The sequence below is a fragment of the Antechinus flavipes genome, chromosome 2, assembly GCF_016432865.1.
Source record: "Antechinus flavipes isolate AdamAnt ecotype Samford, QLD, Australia chromosome 2, AdamAnt_v2, whole genome shotgun sequence".
Taxonomy (NCBI): Eukaryota; Metazoa; Chordata; class Mammalia; order Dasyuromorphia; family Dasyuridae; genus Antechinus; species Antechinus flavipes.
In genome coordinates, this window is record NC_067399.1 from 567426825 (window position 1) to 567446508 (window position 19684).

The window sequence follows — 19684 nt, forward strand, 5'->3', positions numbered from 1 at the left end:
CCTTGAGGATAGGGATTATGGTATAATGGAAATAGCACTATACATGTGAAAGCCCCAGTTCCACTGCTGACTATCCATATGATTTTAAACAAGTCCTTCAGCTTCACTGGTCTATTTCCTCAATAATAAAATGTGGCTAATGGTACTTACCACACCTAACTCATGTAAAGAAATAGCTGTGTAAGCTGTAAAATGTTATATAAATACCAACTATCAATATTATTACCTACATTTACATCCCAGTGTCTTAAGCACTCAGTGAATATATATTTTTATGAATATATTCTCCTGCCTTAAAATAGAGATTCAAAGAACATATGTACTACTTTTTCTTCCTCTTGGCAGAGAAAGGGGAGGCTAATGGATGTGGAATGTCACATATACTGTTGCTTTATCTGTAGTTTTTACTCAGTAGTTTTTCTTTATTACTAAAAACTATCAATTAATATAGCTATACATACACAAACACATACATCCCTATACATATACAAGCAGAAAATGAACTGAAGAAGGAAATGGCAAACCAATCCAGTATCTTTTCCAAGAAATATCCAAATGGGGTCCTAAAGAGTTGGATACAACGGAAATGACTGAAAACCAACAATGACATATACAAACAAATAAATTTGGAAATACACATCTCCAAACATGATTACATATGTTAACATTACATATCCTTGGGATTTTCATATGTTATGTGTGTATGTATATTTATTTATATATGTATATTCCCAGATGGGATGGATATATTACATATGTATTATATGTATGTGTATATACACTATGTATATATAATATACTCATTCCATGGGGCTGCCTCAGGGCCTAAAATCCATATTTAGGAGTGACTCTAGAGGTACTTTATTGAGTCTTGTTTATTTCTTTCCATAGTTTTGGTTTTTTGTTTGTTTGTTAGGTATGCATTTCCCTTCAAAAAAAGATACTGTAAGAGCCAATATGTTAACTACTGAACATATTGGCTGGAATTAAGTTTTGAAGTAGAAAATAAAAGAGCATGGAGCTTTACATAGGAATTCTGTGCAGAGGAGAGACCTGAAAAGCGCATGAATAAAATAATGGCTTGGAATGTCTAGGAAGGAAAAGTAGGGAAAAAATCATACAAGAAGATCCCTGAAAGAAGGGGTAAGGATGTGGAAGCAAAAGTTAACCTGCTTTCATGTTCTGTCTCAAAATGATCCTATTGTCTCTCTTCACAGATCTACTTCCATCCTAACCTTAGATTGATTCTTTTTAAAAATTTTTTTTAATTTATAAAATAAAAAAAGCAAATACATTGCATAGAATAATAATAATAATAAAAGATGATTGTACAAGAAGCTGGAACTGAAAATCTATTATGTACAATTTACTATTCCTTGTAAATAAGCCTTAGAGAGAGCTACCTTTGGATTAGTTCTTAAGGCTCTCTCCAAGAAAATGTCAGTTCTAGTTCTCCCTCCTCGTGCCTTCCTCTTGGAGTCTAGCTACCCTCAGGGAGTTCTAGCTCAGTCCAGACCTTCAGCCTTCCTCCAGAAAGCTTTGAAACTTCTGAGGAACACAGAATCAGTTCTCTAAATTAGGGATCCCTAAGGCAGCCCAAATCTAGGTTTGACCTCTCTGGTTTCTCCACGCTCACTCCAGGCCTAACTAGGATAGTTTCAAGGCTTTAGCGAGAATATCAGTATTTAGAACTCACAATAGGACTACAATATGATCTGTTGCTTGTGATAAAGATTCTCAGATTCAGGACAAATGTTTAGAAAGCCCTCTAAAAGTATCCATAAGTATCCAAAATCTGAATAATCATAATAAACAGCTAACTGCACAAAAAAAAAAAAAAAAAAAAGCAAAATCTACCTGAGAACAAAAGGGAAGGAAAATGTATTCAAAGGGTTAACATATTAGCCAAAATACTTTTGAAACTGCAACAAGGAGAAAATAGGAGACTGGTGTAGACTGCAAGTCGGCTACAAAATGTAGAAGGACAGAAATTAATGATGACTCTAAAATAGCTGACTGAACTCATTTTCTAAATCTGTCTTTAACAAGAAAAATGAAGAAAAGAAATGTGAACAAATGGGAAGTAATGAAGCCTTTGTGAAGAAAAGGAAAAAAAAGCTATTGACAAAAATCAAGTCAGAGAATGTTTGGAAAATATGAACACATCTTAAAATCAGCAAGGCCGGGACTCATGCAACCCAGGGCATTGCGTGAGGCAAAAGGCCAAAGTATTTACTGAACTGTAAACTGAGTTTTGAACAAATTAAAGATGCAAGATGATAGGAAAACCTTTAAAAATGTGGTACACAGCCATCTAAAATGTAAGAATGAGGCCAGAAACTCTTGTGGGTTGCCAGACCACCAAATAGTAGAGATAAGACCTTGTTTTGAAATTCCTTAAAGGACCAAAGCACTCCAAACTCAGAAAAAAAATGTATGAGGCAAATTGGATATATCCCTCAACTCCCTCCCACCCCAAGAGAATAATCAAAAAATAGAAAGTTAAGACAATCTTGGTTTATTGGCTAACTAAAGTCTATTTAATTTAAAAGAGACATTTTGGGATAGTGAATAGTGCCAGACTTGGAATTAGGAAAACCTGGGTTCAAATAATATCTTTTTCTTTGAAGTAACATGTTCTCAGGGATAGTTAGATGGTGAAGTACATATAGCACTGGGCCTGGAGTTAGGAAGATCTGAGTTCAAAACCAGTCTCAAACACTTACCAGCTGTGTGAACCTAGACAAGGCACTTAACACTTATTTGCCTCAGTTCCTCATCTGTAAAACAGGCACACACTGGAGAAGGAAAAGGCAAATCACTTCAGTATTTTTTGTGGAAAAATCCTAAGGTCTTTTGTCCATGGAATCATGTAGAGTAGGATATGACTGAACAACTAGATAAAAACTAACATTTCATCTGATTGGAATTAATTAATTAAGAAAGAAAGAAAGAAAGAAAGAAAGAAAGAAAGAAAGAAAGAAAGAAAGAAAGAAAGAAAGAAAGAAAGAAAGAAAGAAAGAAAGAAAGAAAGAAAGAAAGAAAGAAAGAAAGAGAAAGAAAGAAAGAGAGAGAGAGAGAGAGAGAAAGAAAGAAAGAAAGAAAGAAAGAAAGAAAGAAAGAAAGAAAGAAAGAAAGAAAGAAAGAAAGAAAGAAAGAAAGAAAGAAAGAAAGAAAGGAAAGAAAGAAAGAAAGAAAGAAACCCTCACATTGGAAAGGGTTTAAGAGAAATAGTTTTCAGCAAATGCTGACCCACAAAGTCCCTTGCTTCTGAAGACTCAAATATGATCTCAGTACCAGTTGCCAAGCTCATTTGCAAAGCCATATGCTCAAAGTCTCAACCAGGGACTAATGGCAGAATATGGAAGGAAGTTATAGAGCACAGAGTGACCGAGACAGGGACCAGGCTCAGAAGGTTTCCAGAGCAGGGCTTATAGAATCATAAGGGAAGAAGCCTTCAGAGCCTGGGTTGACATCAGTGTGCTGTTTTACTCTGTATTGTCTAGTTGTAGAACACCAGACTATTTACATTTCACTTTGCTTATACTGCTGATGCTTTTTACATGTATTTATGTTTCTCAGGGCTCAGTAAATAAAATCTAACCATTCCCCATCTTTTAAAGCAAGAATTAATGTGTTTCTTTCCCCTCCACAATGCTGCCAGCAACCCTCCTCCTTCTACCCCTCAAAGAATGTATCTTGTTAATTCTGAGGAACAAGTTCAGTAAGACCCCAGAAGAATGGGTTTGAGGTAAAAGCCTGGATTTGGTATTTGTAGAACTGGGCTTTAGACCTGGCTCTACCCCTAAATAACTGTGTTTATGTTATTCTATTTCTCTGGGTCTCAGTTTCTTTTTCTGTAAAATGAGAGAGACTAGTGATCAAGATTGCAACAAATGCAGAAATTCTACTTTCTAGATGGAGCACCTTAAGCTCCAAAGTGCCTCTAAAATTCTAAAATTCTGTAACTGAGAGGGAATAAGGAGGAAGTGAGAAACAGTTTAGCACCATTATATTGGAGGCTTGGATCTCCTTAGAGCCTGGGGAGATGAAGGGCATATGTTTGGAAGGAAGAGAGGAAGAAAATGAAAGGGCAATGTGGATGTTGGCTCTTTGACTACTTTAAAATATAGAGAAACATCTGGTTGAGTTCAGAGGAAAAGGCATAAAGTGTAGGGGCATAACAAAATAATATCTAGACTGTGCCCACGTTCTCCAGATTTCTGTCCTGGTAAACTCTTTTAAAAAGAAATAATTTATTTACTTTTAGTGTGTGATAAATAAATACTGTCATGATATTGACCCAATTCATTTTCAGGAAATGTCCTCTGTGGCAGGCAGCCAGCATCCTGGGGAGACAGCAACAATTCACCCCTTTTAGGGCTTTGTGGGAGGGAATTCTTGAAAGTCTAGGATGGTTAGCATAGTCAAAATAATTAACATAGTCAAGGTCAGAGAAGAGCCCTGAACCTATAAGACATTCATCTTCATCATCATATTTCCAAAATCTATGATTTTTTTTGGCAAGAATATTCCCTGTGCTGATGAATAGGGTGGCTTCCTTAGGCCTTAGAAGACAGCCTTCATGTATGTGACATGAGTTGCTATGGCTGAAAATTTCCAACATCATGAAGCCAATCAAGTAATGAGTCTTCCCACTCTTAGCCAGGCTGAAACTAAAATGAAACTAAGGTGACTCTCAATTTCCAGGTCCACGCTCTCCTCCCTTAAAGCTTGATAAAATGTAAATTTTGGCATGGGCTTCAAGAATTCAATTGTCTCCTCATCATATTGAGGTATCAGAGTAGAATTTTAGCCTAATAATAATTTCTACTTTTATATACAAATAAAAAGCACTTTGCATACATTATCTCATTTAGATCTCACAAATGTTTGAACTAAGATGTATATAAATTTATTTTACATGTGAAGAAATTGAAGTTCAAGGAAGCAACTTGACTTACCAAAGTCAAGCTCAGACAAACTGGGACTAAAACACATATTTTTCTGACTCTAGGTCCAGTGCGCTTTCCCACTATAATACCTCTCACCTGAACTCACACCTCCAATCAGTAAAGTCTCCCAATGAAGAATGGGTGCAGAGAAGTGGAAAACATACACACACATATAAATACAAGGATGGTGAATGGAACAAGTCACGGAAAGATGAATCATCTATGTTGCAATGTGGAATTAAACACATCAAATTCTACTGTAACAAACTTTCTGAATTTTTAATTGACCCTTAAATTTTATGTTCTAATGCTGAAACAACTGAGCCATCACACAGTTTTTGTTTATAACAGTAGTTGTGGAATTTTACCTGGGTGGTGAATAAATACTCAAAAATCTTTTCTAACACAGTCATCAAAGCAGAAAGTCAATACAGAAATACATATGGACAAGACCTTAAAGAGAATAAATTAATAAAATTTCTCCATAGGGCCTAACAAAAGTCCAAGGACCTCCTGGAATGTGGCTCTTTTTTATAGCTTTTCTGTGTGGCATTACTTCCTAGAACTTGAGAGCACTTTATAAAGACATTTCCTTAGTGGCAAATATTAATAATTCTATCTTGATGGTAGAAAGTATAAGCTCCTCAAAAATAAAGTCAGATCCTAATAAAGAAGGGGTTTTTTGGCTATTGTTCAGTCATGTACAACTCTTTGTGACGCCATGTGGGAGTTTCTTGGCAAAAATACTGAAGTATTTTTATTTCTTCAGTTCATTTTACATTTGGGGAAACTGAGGCAAACAGGGTGAAATGACTTGCCCTAGATCACAGAGCTATTGTCTGAGGCCAGATTTGAATTCAGGAAGATGAGTTTTCCTCACTGAAGACCTGGCACTCTTATCTACTGCATCACCTAACTTCCTCCTGATGGAGAGAAGCAGTAAGAGAAAGTACTGAACAAGGAGTCAAAACATCTGGGTTCTCAATCCTGAATCTAATATTAATTACTTTGGTGATCTTGGAAAAATCTTTTCACGTCTCTGATCTATCTTCTGAAAAATGAAGGGGAACATGCTCTCTAAATTCTCTTCAGTTTCCTGAGAGTAACACTTAGCAGTGGTGACTGACAGAATAACACTGTTGTTAACAACTTTGGGGCTGACCATCCTGCTTGCATCTCTAGCTTCATGTACTGACTCTAGAGGGGTAGTTAATTGATGCAGTGGATAGAGTACAGGTCCGGAGTCCAGAAGACTCATCTTCCTGAATTCAAATTTGTCCTCATATACTTCCTGGCTGTGTGACCCTAAGCAAGTCACTTAATCCTATCTGCCTCAGTTTCCCCAACTACAAAATGAGCTAAGGAAAGAAACTGCAAACTCCAAGAAAACCTTAAATGAGGTCACAAAGAGTCAGACAGGACTGAAAAATTACTGAACTGATTCTGCAATAATGGGCATATTTAACCTTAAGCAACTGGCAGTTTGGGAGTGGGGGAGGTCTTGAGCCAATCACAAGCATTAAGCAACTGAGCATCTCTAAACTGATCAATGATTTCACTCCCTATTTTTTATTCTGCACAGGGGAAGGGAAAAAAGGGCCTCAAAACCATTACTCTTTAAAAAAAAAAAAAAGGCAAAGCCAAAGCTCTCACAATTAGTGTTGGAGTAAGTGATCGTCTTGTGATTGCTCAGCTGGGGACTGAAGACTTGTAAATGCATTTAGAGGACAGAAATAGAAGATGTTGTGAGAGTGAGAGCAGAGCCCTGGCCTCTTTGCCAGGAGAAAATGTCTTGGAGCTACCGGGAAAGCCACTCTGTCAAGGCTCAGAACATGTTTTGTTCTGTTGGTCTTGTTGTTTCTTAAATGAAGTCATCTAATAAATAAAAAGCCAATAGTGGAAGATTATAGATACACGGACTTCTGGTCGACTTGCCTTCTCTCCTGCCCATTGAGTCCTTCTCAGAGCTCTGCCAAAGGCCCCACCCTTCCTGACTGGTTTGCCTGAGGTCATCAAACTAATTTATCACAGAACTAAAACTCCTGATTTTCTGATCCTTAGTCCAACAGACTAAGACAACTTTTTACTAAAACACGCTTTATCAATGACCCCCTAAAATCCAGGACTAGCGTTGTCTCTCTGTGGGAAAGGTATGCCCTCTATTGAGATGAGAACTCACAGCCTTAAAGAATCAAGAAACGTTAATAAGCATTTAGGAAGCACCTACTGTATGCAGGCACTGCTCTAAGTTCTAGCGATGTTGTTGTCATTCTTCATTCTTAGAACCAAAAAGGTCCAAAAAGACAGGAAAGGCCAGGAATAACCAGGTTATAAAGGCCTTTAAAAGCCACCATCTGGTTTTATACTTAATCCCAGTGGCAAAGGCAACGGCTTTATTGCATAGGTAGATGACTTGCACTTTGGTAAGATTGCTTTGATAACTTAGTGAAGCATGGAGAAGAGTGGGAAAAGACAGGAGATTAACCAGAAAACTATGGCAGTAGTGCAGGTGTGAGCCACCATGGCGGAGGCAGCAACAGAGAGGAGAACTATCCACAGGACTAAGAGGTCAAGCCATTTGCCTATACTTCTAATGCTATAAGATAAGACATGGTCCACGTCTCCCTGCCTACCAGGTCCAATTTTTTATGCACTAGGCCATGCTCCTTCTCATGTATCCTTATTTTTTTCCTTGGCTGAGGCAATTGGGGTAAAATGAGTCACAGCTAGTATATGTTAAGTGTCTGAGGCTGCATTTGAACTTCAGGGCCGGTATTAGATCCTCTGTGCCATCTAAATACCCTTCTTGCTTTACTTATATAAAGATGATGCTACTGATCAAACTTTGGTAATCTGGTAACATTAAGGTTTGATTTTTGTTTGCATATTTTTCTAGTAATGGGCATGGATTTACTTTCCCCACTACAATTCATATTAAGATAGATTCCTAAAGTTCACCTTTCAAAAGTTGTGATTCCCTCCACAAAACTATTAAGTTTTACACATATATGCAGATATTGCAGCGGGACAGAATCATGTTTAGTACTTTGATGGGTGCCAATAGTCACAGACCCTGCTACAGCCCTACAAGTTCCTAATTTGACAGCCCTTGTTACCATTCAAAGATGGACAACCTTCAAGTTTGAGTTAAGATGTTACTCCTCCATGAAACCTTCCTTCATCTGCTCCCCTTTCCCTTCTCCTTCTCAGTTTTCCCTGCATCTTACAGTAGCCTCCATTGTTCTACTCTTCCTTCTCCCCCAAACCTTTGCCTCTAAGGTTACCTTCCATTCATTCTGTATTTTGTTTGTACCTACTTATTTATAGATTGTCTCCTTCCCTGGAATATAATATTCTTGAGGGCAGGGATTATTTTAACCTTTGTAACCTCAGTACTTAGCATAGTATTTGGCACCTATAAAGTATTTACTGATTTACTGGTGCTCTTTGACAGTAGAGACTATATCCTCAGCACTTAACAAATAAAGAGTAGGTATTTAAAAAGTATATGTTGGATTCAGCTGAACTGTTAAATCTATCCATACTTTTGCTTAGTCTCTCCCATAGCTTGTAGCCATAGAACAAAGAAGCACTAATTGATCCACATGAATACTGAACTTACAACTTTAGAATCAATAGCAGCAAGCTCTAATTAGCCATAGACACTTCTTACAAGCACAGCCTTGGGATTCCTATAGAATTTGGTATCTATCCTTCTACCATTCATCAACCTGGTTCATCCCTAAAGAGAAGCTTCACATTCATTCCTTTTCCTGAAGTCTCTCCCACTGATCAAGAGCTTGATCTAAATTAAATGGCTTTAGGCATATCTATTTCCATCTTATTGAGCAGCCCTACTACTATTCTCCTGACCATGACCTGATTTCTGAGACTTTCTAGATTCCCAGAATTGCAATAGAAAGAAAAAAAAAATAACCCCAAAAGGCACTTAGCACTTCACCCTGGGCCTTCTAAGGCCCTGAAAGTTCCATGTATAAGGGAAGCTTCCTCTTCCTAGTAATGCAGCTGCATAAAAGAAGGGAAAATCCTCTCAAATTACTGACCCTGCTAGGATGTGACAGAAGAAAATTCAACCCATCAGGAAAAAGAAAACAACTGGAGCATGGGGAATGAAAGACTGATAGGTCCAAGCAAATCTTTCCTCCTCCTGATCCTCATGTTACCCGTCTCCTTCTTTCTGCCTTGTCAGCCACCAAGATGCAAAGAGCAGCAGGGAACAGTACCCTGCTAAGTGATTTTATGTAAATGACTAGCCTAAGCTTTGGAAGACATAAGCTAAATTGGACAAACCTAAAATGGAAGGCTAGAAGTCCCAAACACCAGTAAATAAAGAAGTCCCAAACACAGGTGATAGGTACAGATAATAGAGCACAGAGAGTAGGTACAGTCTTTTCTAAAGAAAGGAAGAGCAGTCAAAGCAATATAAGCAGGTATCTAGACCTAGTCCAAGGGGACTTGAGGAGTGTTCAAAGGGCATTCCCTTTTCCCTCCACAGACTGTTTCCTCTCCTTTCAGTTTAAGGATCTCTCTATATTATACAAGAACTCCCAACTCAGAATGCTGTGCCTTCCAGTCTCACCAGACTAACTGGGTTTCCCATTTGTAAAATTCAAAATTCTATGGCCAGTGAAATGGTCACAAATCTCTAAGAAGCTCCCAGCTTCCCCAATCCCCAGTCTCTGAGGTCAGAAATTTACCCCCTTATAAAACCAGGCCATATTCTACCTCAACAGAAGTCCCAGAGCCCTAAAAAGTTATTCACCTCTTCGATTTATTGGTTTCATCTGTCCTGTGGTAGAATTTCTTCTTGCTATCAGAAATACTTCCAGTGGGTACTCCAGATGGCAAGTAGGGCAGAACAACTTCCTCCCCCTACTCCTCCTCCTGAGCTCAACAGGAGTGAAGGGTGGGGCCAGGTGGAATTATCACTAATTCTCTTATTCCTGGCTCTCATCCTCAACCTTGCCTTCATTCCCCCAACCTCCACCTCCAGGATATGTCACACTTCCCACTGAGTTTCGTTTCTGGCTAGCAAAAGTCCAGGCGTAAGTCCAAGGAATGGCAAAGAGCTCACCAGCCCTGCAGAGCCCAAGCACTGCCAATTGTTGGTGAGACTTTTCCACAAATCAGCTGGGGGCAGGCCATGAGAAGCTTTTAGTTAAAAATAAATATGTGTATATTTGTTTGTTTATTTATGGATAATTATTAACCAAAATCTCCCCATGTACTCCTTGAAAATGCTTTGTTTCCTCCCTAAGCTTGGTTCTACCAAATCTAGATTCTGTATATCAATCAATCAATCAATGAACAAGCATTTATTAAGTGCTTATTTTGTGCTAAACACTGTACTAAAACAAAGAAAGGCAAAAACAGTCCCTTCCCTCAAGAATATCACAGTCTAGTATGACTAGAAATCTATTATCTGCCTCTATATGTGGGAAGGTATGGAAAGTAGGGAATAAATGAGGATTTTTTAGGGGGAGTATTCTAGCATACAGCACACATATCTACAAAGCTTTAAGACAGTAGTTATAAATCAGCAGGCAAAATCACTAACCAAATAGAATTTCTAATTATTCAAATCCCTATAAATTTTGTTTCTCCTTTCATAGCCCAAGATTATATTCAGCAACTACTTGCTGAAGATCAAAGATATTTCCCCCCTTTGGTAGATTATTGGGAGATTCCTGCTCCCAGCAAGCAGGTGACAAGATGATGAGATGAGCCTTAGGAAGACATTAAAGGCATCAGATGGCACAATGGATAATTTGCTATTGATTTGGAATCAAACATTCACTAGCTATGTATTCATAGGCAATTCAATAAACCTTTTTTAGTTTCAGTTTCCTCATCTAGAAAATTATAATGATAAATAATAATAATAATAATAATAATAGTATCTACCTCATAAGATCATTTGAGGGTGAAATCAAATAATATATGTAAAGTACTTTGCAAATTTTGTTAGCTATTATGATGATGACCTGCTTCAAAAAGAGGCATGTATCTCAGAATCCAAAGAGTCATCTTTCTGCCTTTCTTTCTCCCTTTATAAGAGTGTAAGGACTTCCTCCTCCCTTCAGGATTCAATTCAATATTACGAGCCAAGGTCCTAGGGCCTCAGTTCTTTAGCATTTAACCAATCCCAAGAGATGGGGACCAAGGCCACAGTTCAATACCTCCAATCTTCTAAGAACTGCCCCTGGCCCACCTCACTCTGTAGTTAATTACTTGGAAATTAGGCAGCCCAGCTGGCTACCTTGTGCCCAGAAGTAGCTAAAGCAAGAACCTTCAAAAGAACTCCACTTTTAGGAGGTCTAGAGAGGCAAAGGCTAAGTGTCCCAGCTAAAGAGAAGGGGAGAGGAGCAGGGTTTCCACAGGGATTACAAGGCTAATGAGTGCAGAGACATGCTCAAAAACCTCCCTGCAGTGGAGGTAAAGGAGACTAATGAGGAAATGAAGTATGTTTTCCTCAGAATATAAAGTTCATTTATCTAACATCCCCCTCCTCCCTTTCATATTTTTATTCAACTTTAATCAATCATATAACTTCACTTATAAAAACCAAGCAGAGTTTCCTATTGCCTATCACATTAAAAGGCAATATGGAGTGGAGAACAGAAAGATGATATGGAAATCAAGGAAACCTGGGTCCAAGTCTCACCTCTGACACATACAAATAATATGCTTCCTTGTCATCCCACCCCCCAGGTTATCCATCCTTTCAGAGCTCTCAGCAACCCTTCTCTGCAGAAACTGCAGAGAAAAGGACCAGTCAGCATCATTAGAGTTTCCTCACCCGGGAGTTCTCTATGCTAATGAAACCCTAAATGCTTCTCAAGAGCCAGAATGGTATAGTGTGAAGGGCACTGAATTTAGAGTGAGAAGATAATTCAAATCCTTACACTACATTCTACCTGTGTGATGCTGGACTCAGACCTTGGAATATATAAGATACTGAAGTTCTCAGTTTAAGGTGAATCGTAAGGTTTTTTTTTTTTCCTGCTTTGTATCAATGATCCTAAATCTAATTCCTCTACTTAACTGACAAGGTCTATGGTAATCTGATCTCACCCTAACTATTCCTTGTTTCCCATTATTCTCCAGTAAGCACCCTCTGCTGCAAATATACTAATTTCTTTCTTCTCTCCCTGCATCTCTAAGGCTACCTCTATATTATATTGGAATATTTGAAAACGCATTGATTAGTCCTTACCTAGCTGGATTAGAGAAGGAAAAATTCTTTACCCATTTTTTATCTATTGACTCAAACATATATTAAATTATGCATCAACTAGTTTTTTTTTCATTTTATGTCAAAATGCACAAAAGTCCTTTGAGTTTGTTACTTTCTTCCCCAGTGCTCAGCCCCTAGAAGGTTTCAATCTGGAAAAAAAACAAAACCTAGCTGATAGATTTTCCCTACATAAATTCAGCTTCAAGGAAGCTCCCATGCTGTTGTTACCTCTTAGTCCTAGAGCCCCTGTAATATAGATCAAGATTGGACTTACATGTAACGTAAGTGAGGATTCTTGGCAAATGCCCTAGGCTGGATGTTCCGAAGTCCTGAGTTCTTGATAGTCCTGGGGAAAAATTTAAAGACGGTCAAGAGAGTCAAAAAGAAACATAAAATCTAAGCTATAGCTGACATTGGGTTAATGAGAAGTATGGAATTAGAAGTTCCTCTCTTGCATGGACTGAGTCATATTCATTTCTTTATTCCCCACAGTGTCTATGATAATTACTGGCTTATAGTAGACATTCAAAAATATTTGATGAATAAATGAACTGAGTTAGAACACATTATCACTCTACAAGAATTTATTAAGGAAAATAAGAAGAATAAGAGGGAGCTGTATTCCCTCATGCAAAAGAAAATGACAGAACTGAATATGGATAGGGATTTAGCCTAGAAAGTAGAAAACATGGACTCCAAGGAAGAAGTGAAACAAACCTTACATGATTAAATGTCCTATCTCAGTTCCGCTGGTTGGTAAATTTCTGTCCAGTAATTTCCCTTTCTCTAGACACTTCATTATCAAGCCTCTTCCTGGGCACAATTCCCACTCACCATATTAAATGGCTCTCAAAATGTCTAAGGGTTCTCCTTGTTCCCCACCCATTTCACATCATTCCCCAGGAAAGTGAGAAAAAACACTGAGAGATATGGGACAACTCATAGGCAACAGGCAGGCAAGTAGACATCAGGTGGCTAGTTGCCTCAATGAATGGAATACTGTACCTAAAGGCAAGAAGACCTGAATATAAATTCTTCTTCAGGCACTAACTGGATGTGATATCTGATCAAATCACTTAATAGCTTTATCCCTTGGTTTCCTTATCCATAAAATATGTATAACATTAATAATATCCACTTCACAGAGTTGTTGGAAGGATAAAATGAGATATTTGCAAACCTTAACATGCTAGTTATTTTTTTTTATCACAGTATATTGGATAATGCATTGGTCATGAAAGTCAAGAAATCTGGGACCTGATTTATTAGTTTTGTAACCTTGAGCAAATCTCATATACTCTCTGGGCTTCTCATGTCTTCTCTCTAATATTGGGGGATTTGACTTATTGATCTCTAAAATCCCTTCTGGCTCTAAGATTCTATAACTAGAATGTATATATTCCAAAAAAACAAGAGTTCCACACCATTTCTTAGCAAGGATTTCTCAGTCTTGGAAGACAGGGAAGCTCACCTCCCCAACAACCCCAACTAGGGATCCAAGAAAGCCTCAGTACAAACCCCTTTATACTCACAGCTTTTGAAGTCCAGTATAGAGCTCCATGTCCACTGCATTGAGTGTATGCAAGCTCCGCCAGTTCTCTATGTGTCTGTGGGGAGAAATGAAAGGTAAGAGCTTAGTTCAGCTCAGGAAAATATTTAGTTTCACAAAGTAAGCCATCTTCCTCCCCCACCCAGCCCTGAGTCCCTATCCAGTGATTCCCCATTTAGGAAACAAAGTCTTTTTTGGTTGTTACTGTAGTAGTTTTTGTCCATGTTGGATTGTGCCTAGGATATAAATTCCTCCCTCACTTAAATCCAGTTCACTTGTATATCATAACATCATCTCCCTAATATCATGGTCCTCTTTGGAAATGAAGGACAGACCTCAACAATAAATAAATATCATGGGATAGCTTTGGTAGTAAGTATTATAACTAACACCAGGAGTATGGGTGAAACAGAGACAAAGGAATAAAGTCTGGTCTTTGGCATTGATGATATACAGATAACTCTGAGTCCAAAAACTGATAGTACCTGCTTTGGTTTCCTTCAGTCATCTCAATCCCAGAACTCAAAGAGACTAATGGAGTCACTCAGTGAGGTAGTAGAAACCAAAGGAAGATCTATTATTTCATTTGGGAATCATCCAACCGTAAAAACAAAATCATCAATCCCCATGTTATATGTAGAATTATACCAAAGAACTTAAAGCAAGAAAGCTTCCTTTTCCCTATCAGGAGTAACTTTTGATTTTGAGTCTAAATATCTTGCCTGCTTTCTAGGAGATCTAGGTTCTCTCATATAAAGTTCTCCATCAGAGAGTGTTAGGAATTTTCCATTATCTTAAGAGAGAATCATTCTTCAGACCTGCTAATCTACTTTCCCTCCATCATTTGCCATCAACTGTCAACCCTAATAAAAACCATGAGAACACAAGGCACCGCTTGGAAAATACCAACATTTAAGGACTATTCCATAACCATGCAGGGAGAATATCCATATTCCTTCATATTCCTTTGAAGTCCTTTCTAGGAACACTTTTCAAGGACCTATGAGCACATCATTATGTTCGTCACTGCTAGTATTTATATTGTACTATGTTTATATTGTATTATATTGAATCTGTCAAAGAATTTTATACATGTGATCTCATACTAATTCTCCCAATATTCTGTGATCTTGGTGTTATTATTAATCCAAATTACATATCTGAAGATAAGAGAGATTAAGTGAATTACCCAAGGCCACACACTTCTGTATCTAAATCAGGATTCACACTCAATTTTTCCTGCCTCCACGTCTAACACTCTATCCACTGCACCACCTTTGATGCCCAATTCTAGCTCCTAGATATCTCTGTCTTGATATTGCCTCATCACGGCACCTGTCATTGGTTTACTTTGTTTGGCCCTACCAGAACTAGAAATCTGGCTAAGACATAAAAAGAAAGAAATATAATTATATGCACACAACTATAATATTCTCCAGAGCCACATTAAATATTTATACCGAACAATTTTCATTCAGATGTACCTCCCTGTATGCAATAGGTAAGCTACAGCAAAGTTACATGTAAACTCATTATTGTAAAAAAAAACAAAAAATAATAATATTTTCCTACTAAATTACATGATAATTTTATAGCTTTATCTTCACTTCTTGGGTCAAAGAAAATTAAAGCTATAGGTTACCCAGAGGGCAAATGAAGAGGTGGTTGTAGATATGAATAGTCTGGCATATTACCAACTTAGAATTGTGAAGAAATGATGTAAGTCACAGAGGTCAAACAGATAGAAGAGTGAATCAGATTAAAATATAATTGGGAAATATTTAGCAAAATAAATATATGACAACAGAACATAGATAATTTTAACATGTGGCCTTCTAAGTGAACACATAGCCAGCAGGGAAAGCTTATGTATGGTTTATTGGCTCCAATCTCTAATTGATTTTGACATCACTGATGTAAGGAATATCATCCCAAAGATGTATAGCCAGAGAAGAAGACAGATTTGTCCGATTGCCAGAGCAAGGAATAAGTAATGGATAGCCAGCATGCTCCATTGCTAACCAACGGCCACTAATGGGCAGGTAAGCTTAAGAGCTTCTTGAATTGCAGTACCTGTCCAGAGGTCACCGATCCTGCTTTTCAGTCATTTTCCAAGGAAGCAATCTCTGTAGAGGTGCAACTTGGCAACTGATTCTCAGGGTGCCCTAGCCCTTCCTCATCAACAACTACAGTCACGGAAGACGTGGAAAAGAAAATTCTCACAATCTGATGATTCCACATTATCACAGAATGGGATTTTATCAGACAAAATGATACTAAAGTAAATGCATTACCATCTGCTTTACCACTGCACCCTAAGGACCATGGGACCGTTCCATCTGACTTACTGATGAAAATCCCTTTGTGTGAGTTGTCTCCTCCATTGAACTGTAAGCTCCTTAAGAACAGGGATTGTCTTCTTTGCTGTTTTTATCCCCAACACTAAACACAGTGCTTTGCACAAAGTAAGCTCTTTTTCTTTAAGCAGTTGAGGTTCAGTGATTTGCCCAATGCCACACAGCTAGTAAATGTCTAAGGCAGGATATGAACTCAGGTCCTCCTGGCTCCAGAGCCAATGATTTAACCATTGTACCACCTAGCTTCCTGTGGTAGTAAATTGTTAATAAATACTTTTTTCCTTGATCCATCCATTCATTTGTATTGAGACAATGTCAAGAGATCTAGAGGAAGAGCCCCCAGAAAACTGAATGAATTCCCTGAGGAGAATTTATGGAGGGAGGTAGAAAAGAGTCACATATGATAAGAAGGGTCAATGACTATTATTTGCATCAATGAAGGGGATACCGCCATAGATGAGATCACAGATGCATGGAAGTATTCATATTTCTAATTGATCTTCAATTGTCAGTATTTCTTAACACTTTAGGATAGAGAGTTGGCCTTGAAATCAGTAGGATCCCGGTTACCTCTGACACATACTGACTATGAGAGCTAAACAACTCACTTCTTAATGCTCCCAGGCAACTTTTTAAGCCAGAAAAACTTCAAACAGGTACTGGTTCATCTGCTTTGATAGAGGGCACACCTTCATCCCTGAGTTCCATCTGAGAAGGAAATCATGGAGTCCAGTCTCTATGCCTATCCTAAAAATTTCACACTCTCTGACTCTATCCCAATTCCTCTCCCATTATTCTATCATTTTGAGGAAATAAATAATCTCCAAACAAAACCCTACAAGACCTAGGGAGAAAAAAGGTTAAAGGAAGCCTTTAACTTTTAATTAGTCTTTTGTTAATTAAAATAATCTCTCCTGGTAGTGTAGTTTAGAGGGAAAACAAATCTAGATTGAGGGTCAAAAAAAATTAACTAGATCATGGTGAGATATTGGACAAGTCATTTTCCTTATAAGTGCCTCAGTTTCCTCATCTATAAAATAAAAGGGTTGGATTAGATTATCTTTCTCTAAATTCCCTTTGATATCAGACATATCACGATCAAGATTTTTTTAGAGGGCACAATTACGCTACTACTATCTTGTGTGAATTACATAGTCATATATCATAGAGTTTTCAGGTTAAATTGGTATTATTTCAGAGTTACAAAAAAAAATCTATTGACTTGTTAAAGGAACCTTGGCCTAAGCACATATATCATAAGATCAGACATGTGATCAGATGTCTTCCCAGAATCTAAATTCATTATTTAAAGTCAGAGAATGAGAAATGTTAAGGTCTCTTCCACAAGAATGGCAAAATACCCCAAGTATGAAAGCAAGCTGAAGGGTATACATACAAAGGGGTGTGCAAAGTATTTTTTAAATGCTCATTTATCTTATATAATTTTTGTGCTCAAGATGGCAATTTTTTACAGCAACAGCATACCCCCTCACCCTCCTCACTCTGTGGCAATGATGTTTCCATGAAAGACTGAATTTATCCCTTCCTCTTTACTAATAAGGATTACCATGAGTTGACCCATCTGAAAGGTTTTTCTCCTTCTTTCTTTCAATATATTCCCTTATAAAACAAGGGAACTTAAGGGAACTAGTTCCCTTAGGAAATGTAAACAATTATATAGTGCCTCCTATGTGGCAGGCATTGTGCTAAGTATTTTTACAAATATGATCTCACTTAGTCCTCACAACAATCCTGAGAATTAAGTACTATTATTATTCCCATTTTACAGTTGAGGAAACTGAGGCAAACAGGGTTAAGTGACTTGCTCAGGGTGACACAGCCAGTAAGGGTCTGAAGGCAGATCTGAACTCGGGCCCTCTAGATTCCAGATTCAGTGCTCTCCCCTCTGAGAATTAAGCCACCGCATCCTGAGCGGCATCTCTGAGTGCCATGGTCCCCACTCTCCACCTCCACCCTCCGTCTCTCCTTATCACCTTAAAATCATCACAAGGCTCCCGATCCTGTCAAAGTCACCAGCTTATCAGCAGCAAATGTGCAAAGCTGACTCCCTGAGCTCTAGCGGGAGGGAGAGCGAGAAGAGAAAACATTATTAATAGCAATGTTGCACTCTCCAGACAGGGACTGGCCTCCTGCAGTAGCTCAGCATAAGCAGCGCTCAGTGGGGTCAGAGAGAAGCTCTGTGTCTTCCAGATACTGTCAAATAGGTGCTAGCAGAACTGTGTGAGGGAACAGCCAACATCAAGGAGGCCATGTGGGGCCCTCGGTCCAGAAGAATAGGCGGCACTTGGACACATCTCTCAATTATCTACATCAAAAAAAGAAGCCAGCCCAGAGAAGCCAGAAAAACACATTATTACAGTCATTTCTACTTGTCCTTAGAATATAATGATGCTTCAGGGTTCCTTCATATGCCCACATGCATATTGCAAATATATATATATATACACACACGTATTTGTATACATAAATACGTGTGTAGCTATTTACATATTTATAGAGAGATTATGGACATGTGTGGATATATATACAGAAATATATTGCCTCATCAATATGTATTCATGTATAAACAGTTGTATATATTTGAATCTACATTTGTGAGGCAGAGGACTGAGAGACAGCCTCAGGTCCAGAAGACCAAAGTTCAAGTTTCATCTCCACCACATATTGGCTGTATGACTTTAGGCACATAATCAAGTCACAACCTCTCAGAGCTCTAGTCAATTCTTTAAGGCTCAAACTCAAATAGAAACAAGGATTGCTAAACCTGAGGTAAAGATTCTGGCTGGCCACATATTGGCTTAGAAAATCATAAAATAATGTTTTCCATGTTTGATTGTATTTTTATTTACTTTGTTTTTTAAATTTCCCAATTTAATTTTAATCTGATTAAGAAGCACGCAGCATTTATATAAGCTGCATGTTTGGTACCTCTGTTTTAAAGTATAAGTTGCAGAAGAAATGTTGATCAACTTTGACACAAGAGTTTTTGTCATCTAGAAGTTCTCTCTATCAATGAAATCATACGTCCAATCATGATAGATAATAGATAGATAGATAGAAAGATGAATAGATGGGAAAATGGATGGACAGGTGGGTAGATGGTTAGGTAGATGGAGAAAAATAGATAAGTAGATAGAATAACAGGTAGATAGACACAGATAGATTGATAGATAATAGGTAGATAGAAAGATAGTAATATAGAGAGATAGATCATCTCCAGTTAACATGAAAATGATTCTCAGTTTAATCTAACTCCACAAACCATTGACTTCATAAGTATGGGATCCCAGGGTATTTTCACAGTTTTCAATGCTCATTGAACTTTCTGCAGTCTTGAACCTTGATTGCACATGGCAGCTAGACAATTTTTTAACCATTGATTCAGTTTGTTAAATTGACCACTCCCTCTTTCTCGATACTCTCCTTCTTTAAGGTCTGAATCACATCTTTCTCCATGTTTTCCTTCCTCCTTCTGATTGTCCCCACAGAACTTTTATCATGGTATAAGTTACATTAGAGCAGTATCAACTCCTCTGGAGACTAT

General features: G+C 37.9%; 1 protein-coding gene across 2 annotated transcripts in view; it reads right to left on the reverse strand.

Annotated features, from left to right (window-relative positions):
* The window catches only part of NTRK3 (neurotrophic receptor tyrosine kinase 3), a 453081-nt gene that overhangs the window by 360976 nt on the left and 72421 nt on the right, over positions 1-19684 (reverse strand). For both annotated transcript variants that reach the window (XM_051981065.1, XM_051981066.1), the window contains exons 2-3: positions 13746-13820; positions 12488-12559 (exon numbers count right to left, since the gene is read on the reverse strand). In XM_051981065.1, the coding sequence (XP_051837025.1) occupies positions 12488-12559; positions 13746-13820 (147 nt within the window). The remainder of the gene's footprint in view (positions 1-12487; positions 12560-13745; positions 13821-19684) is intronic.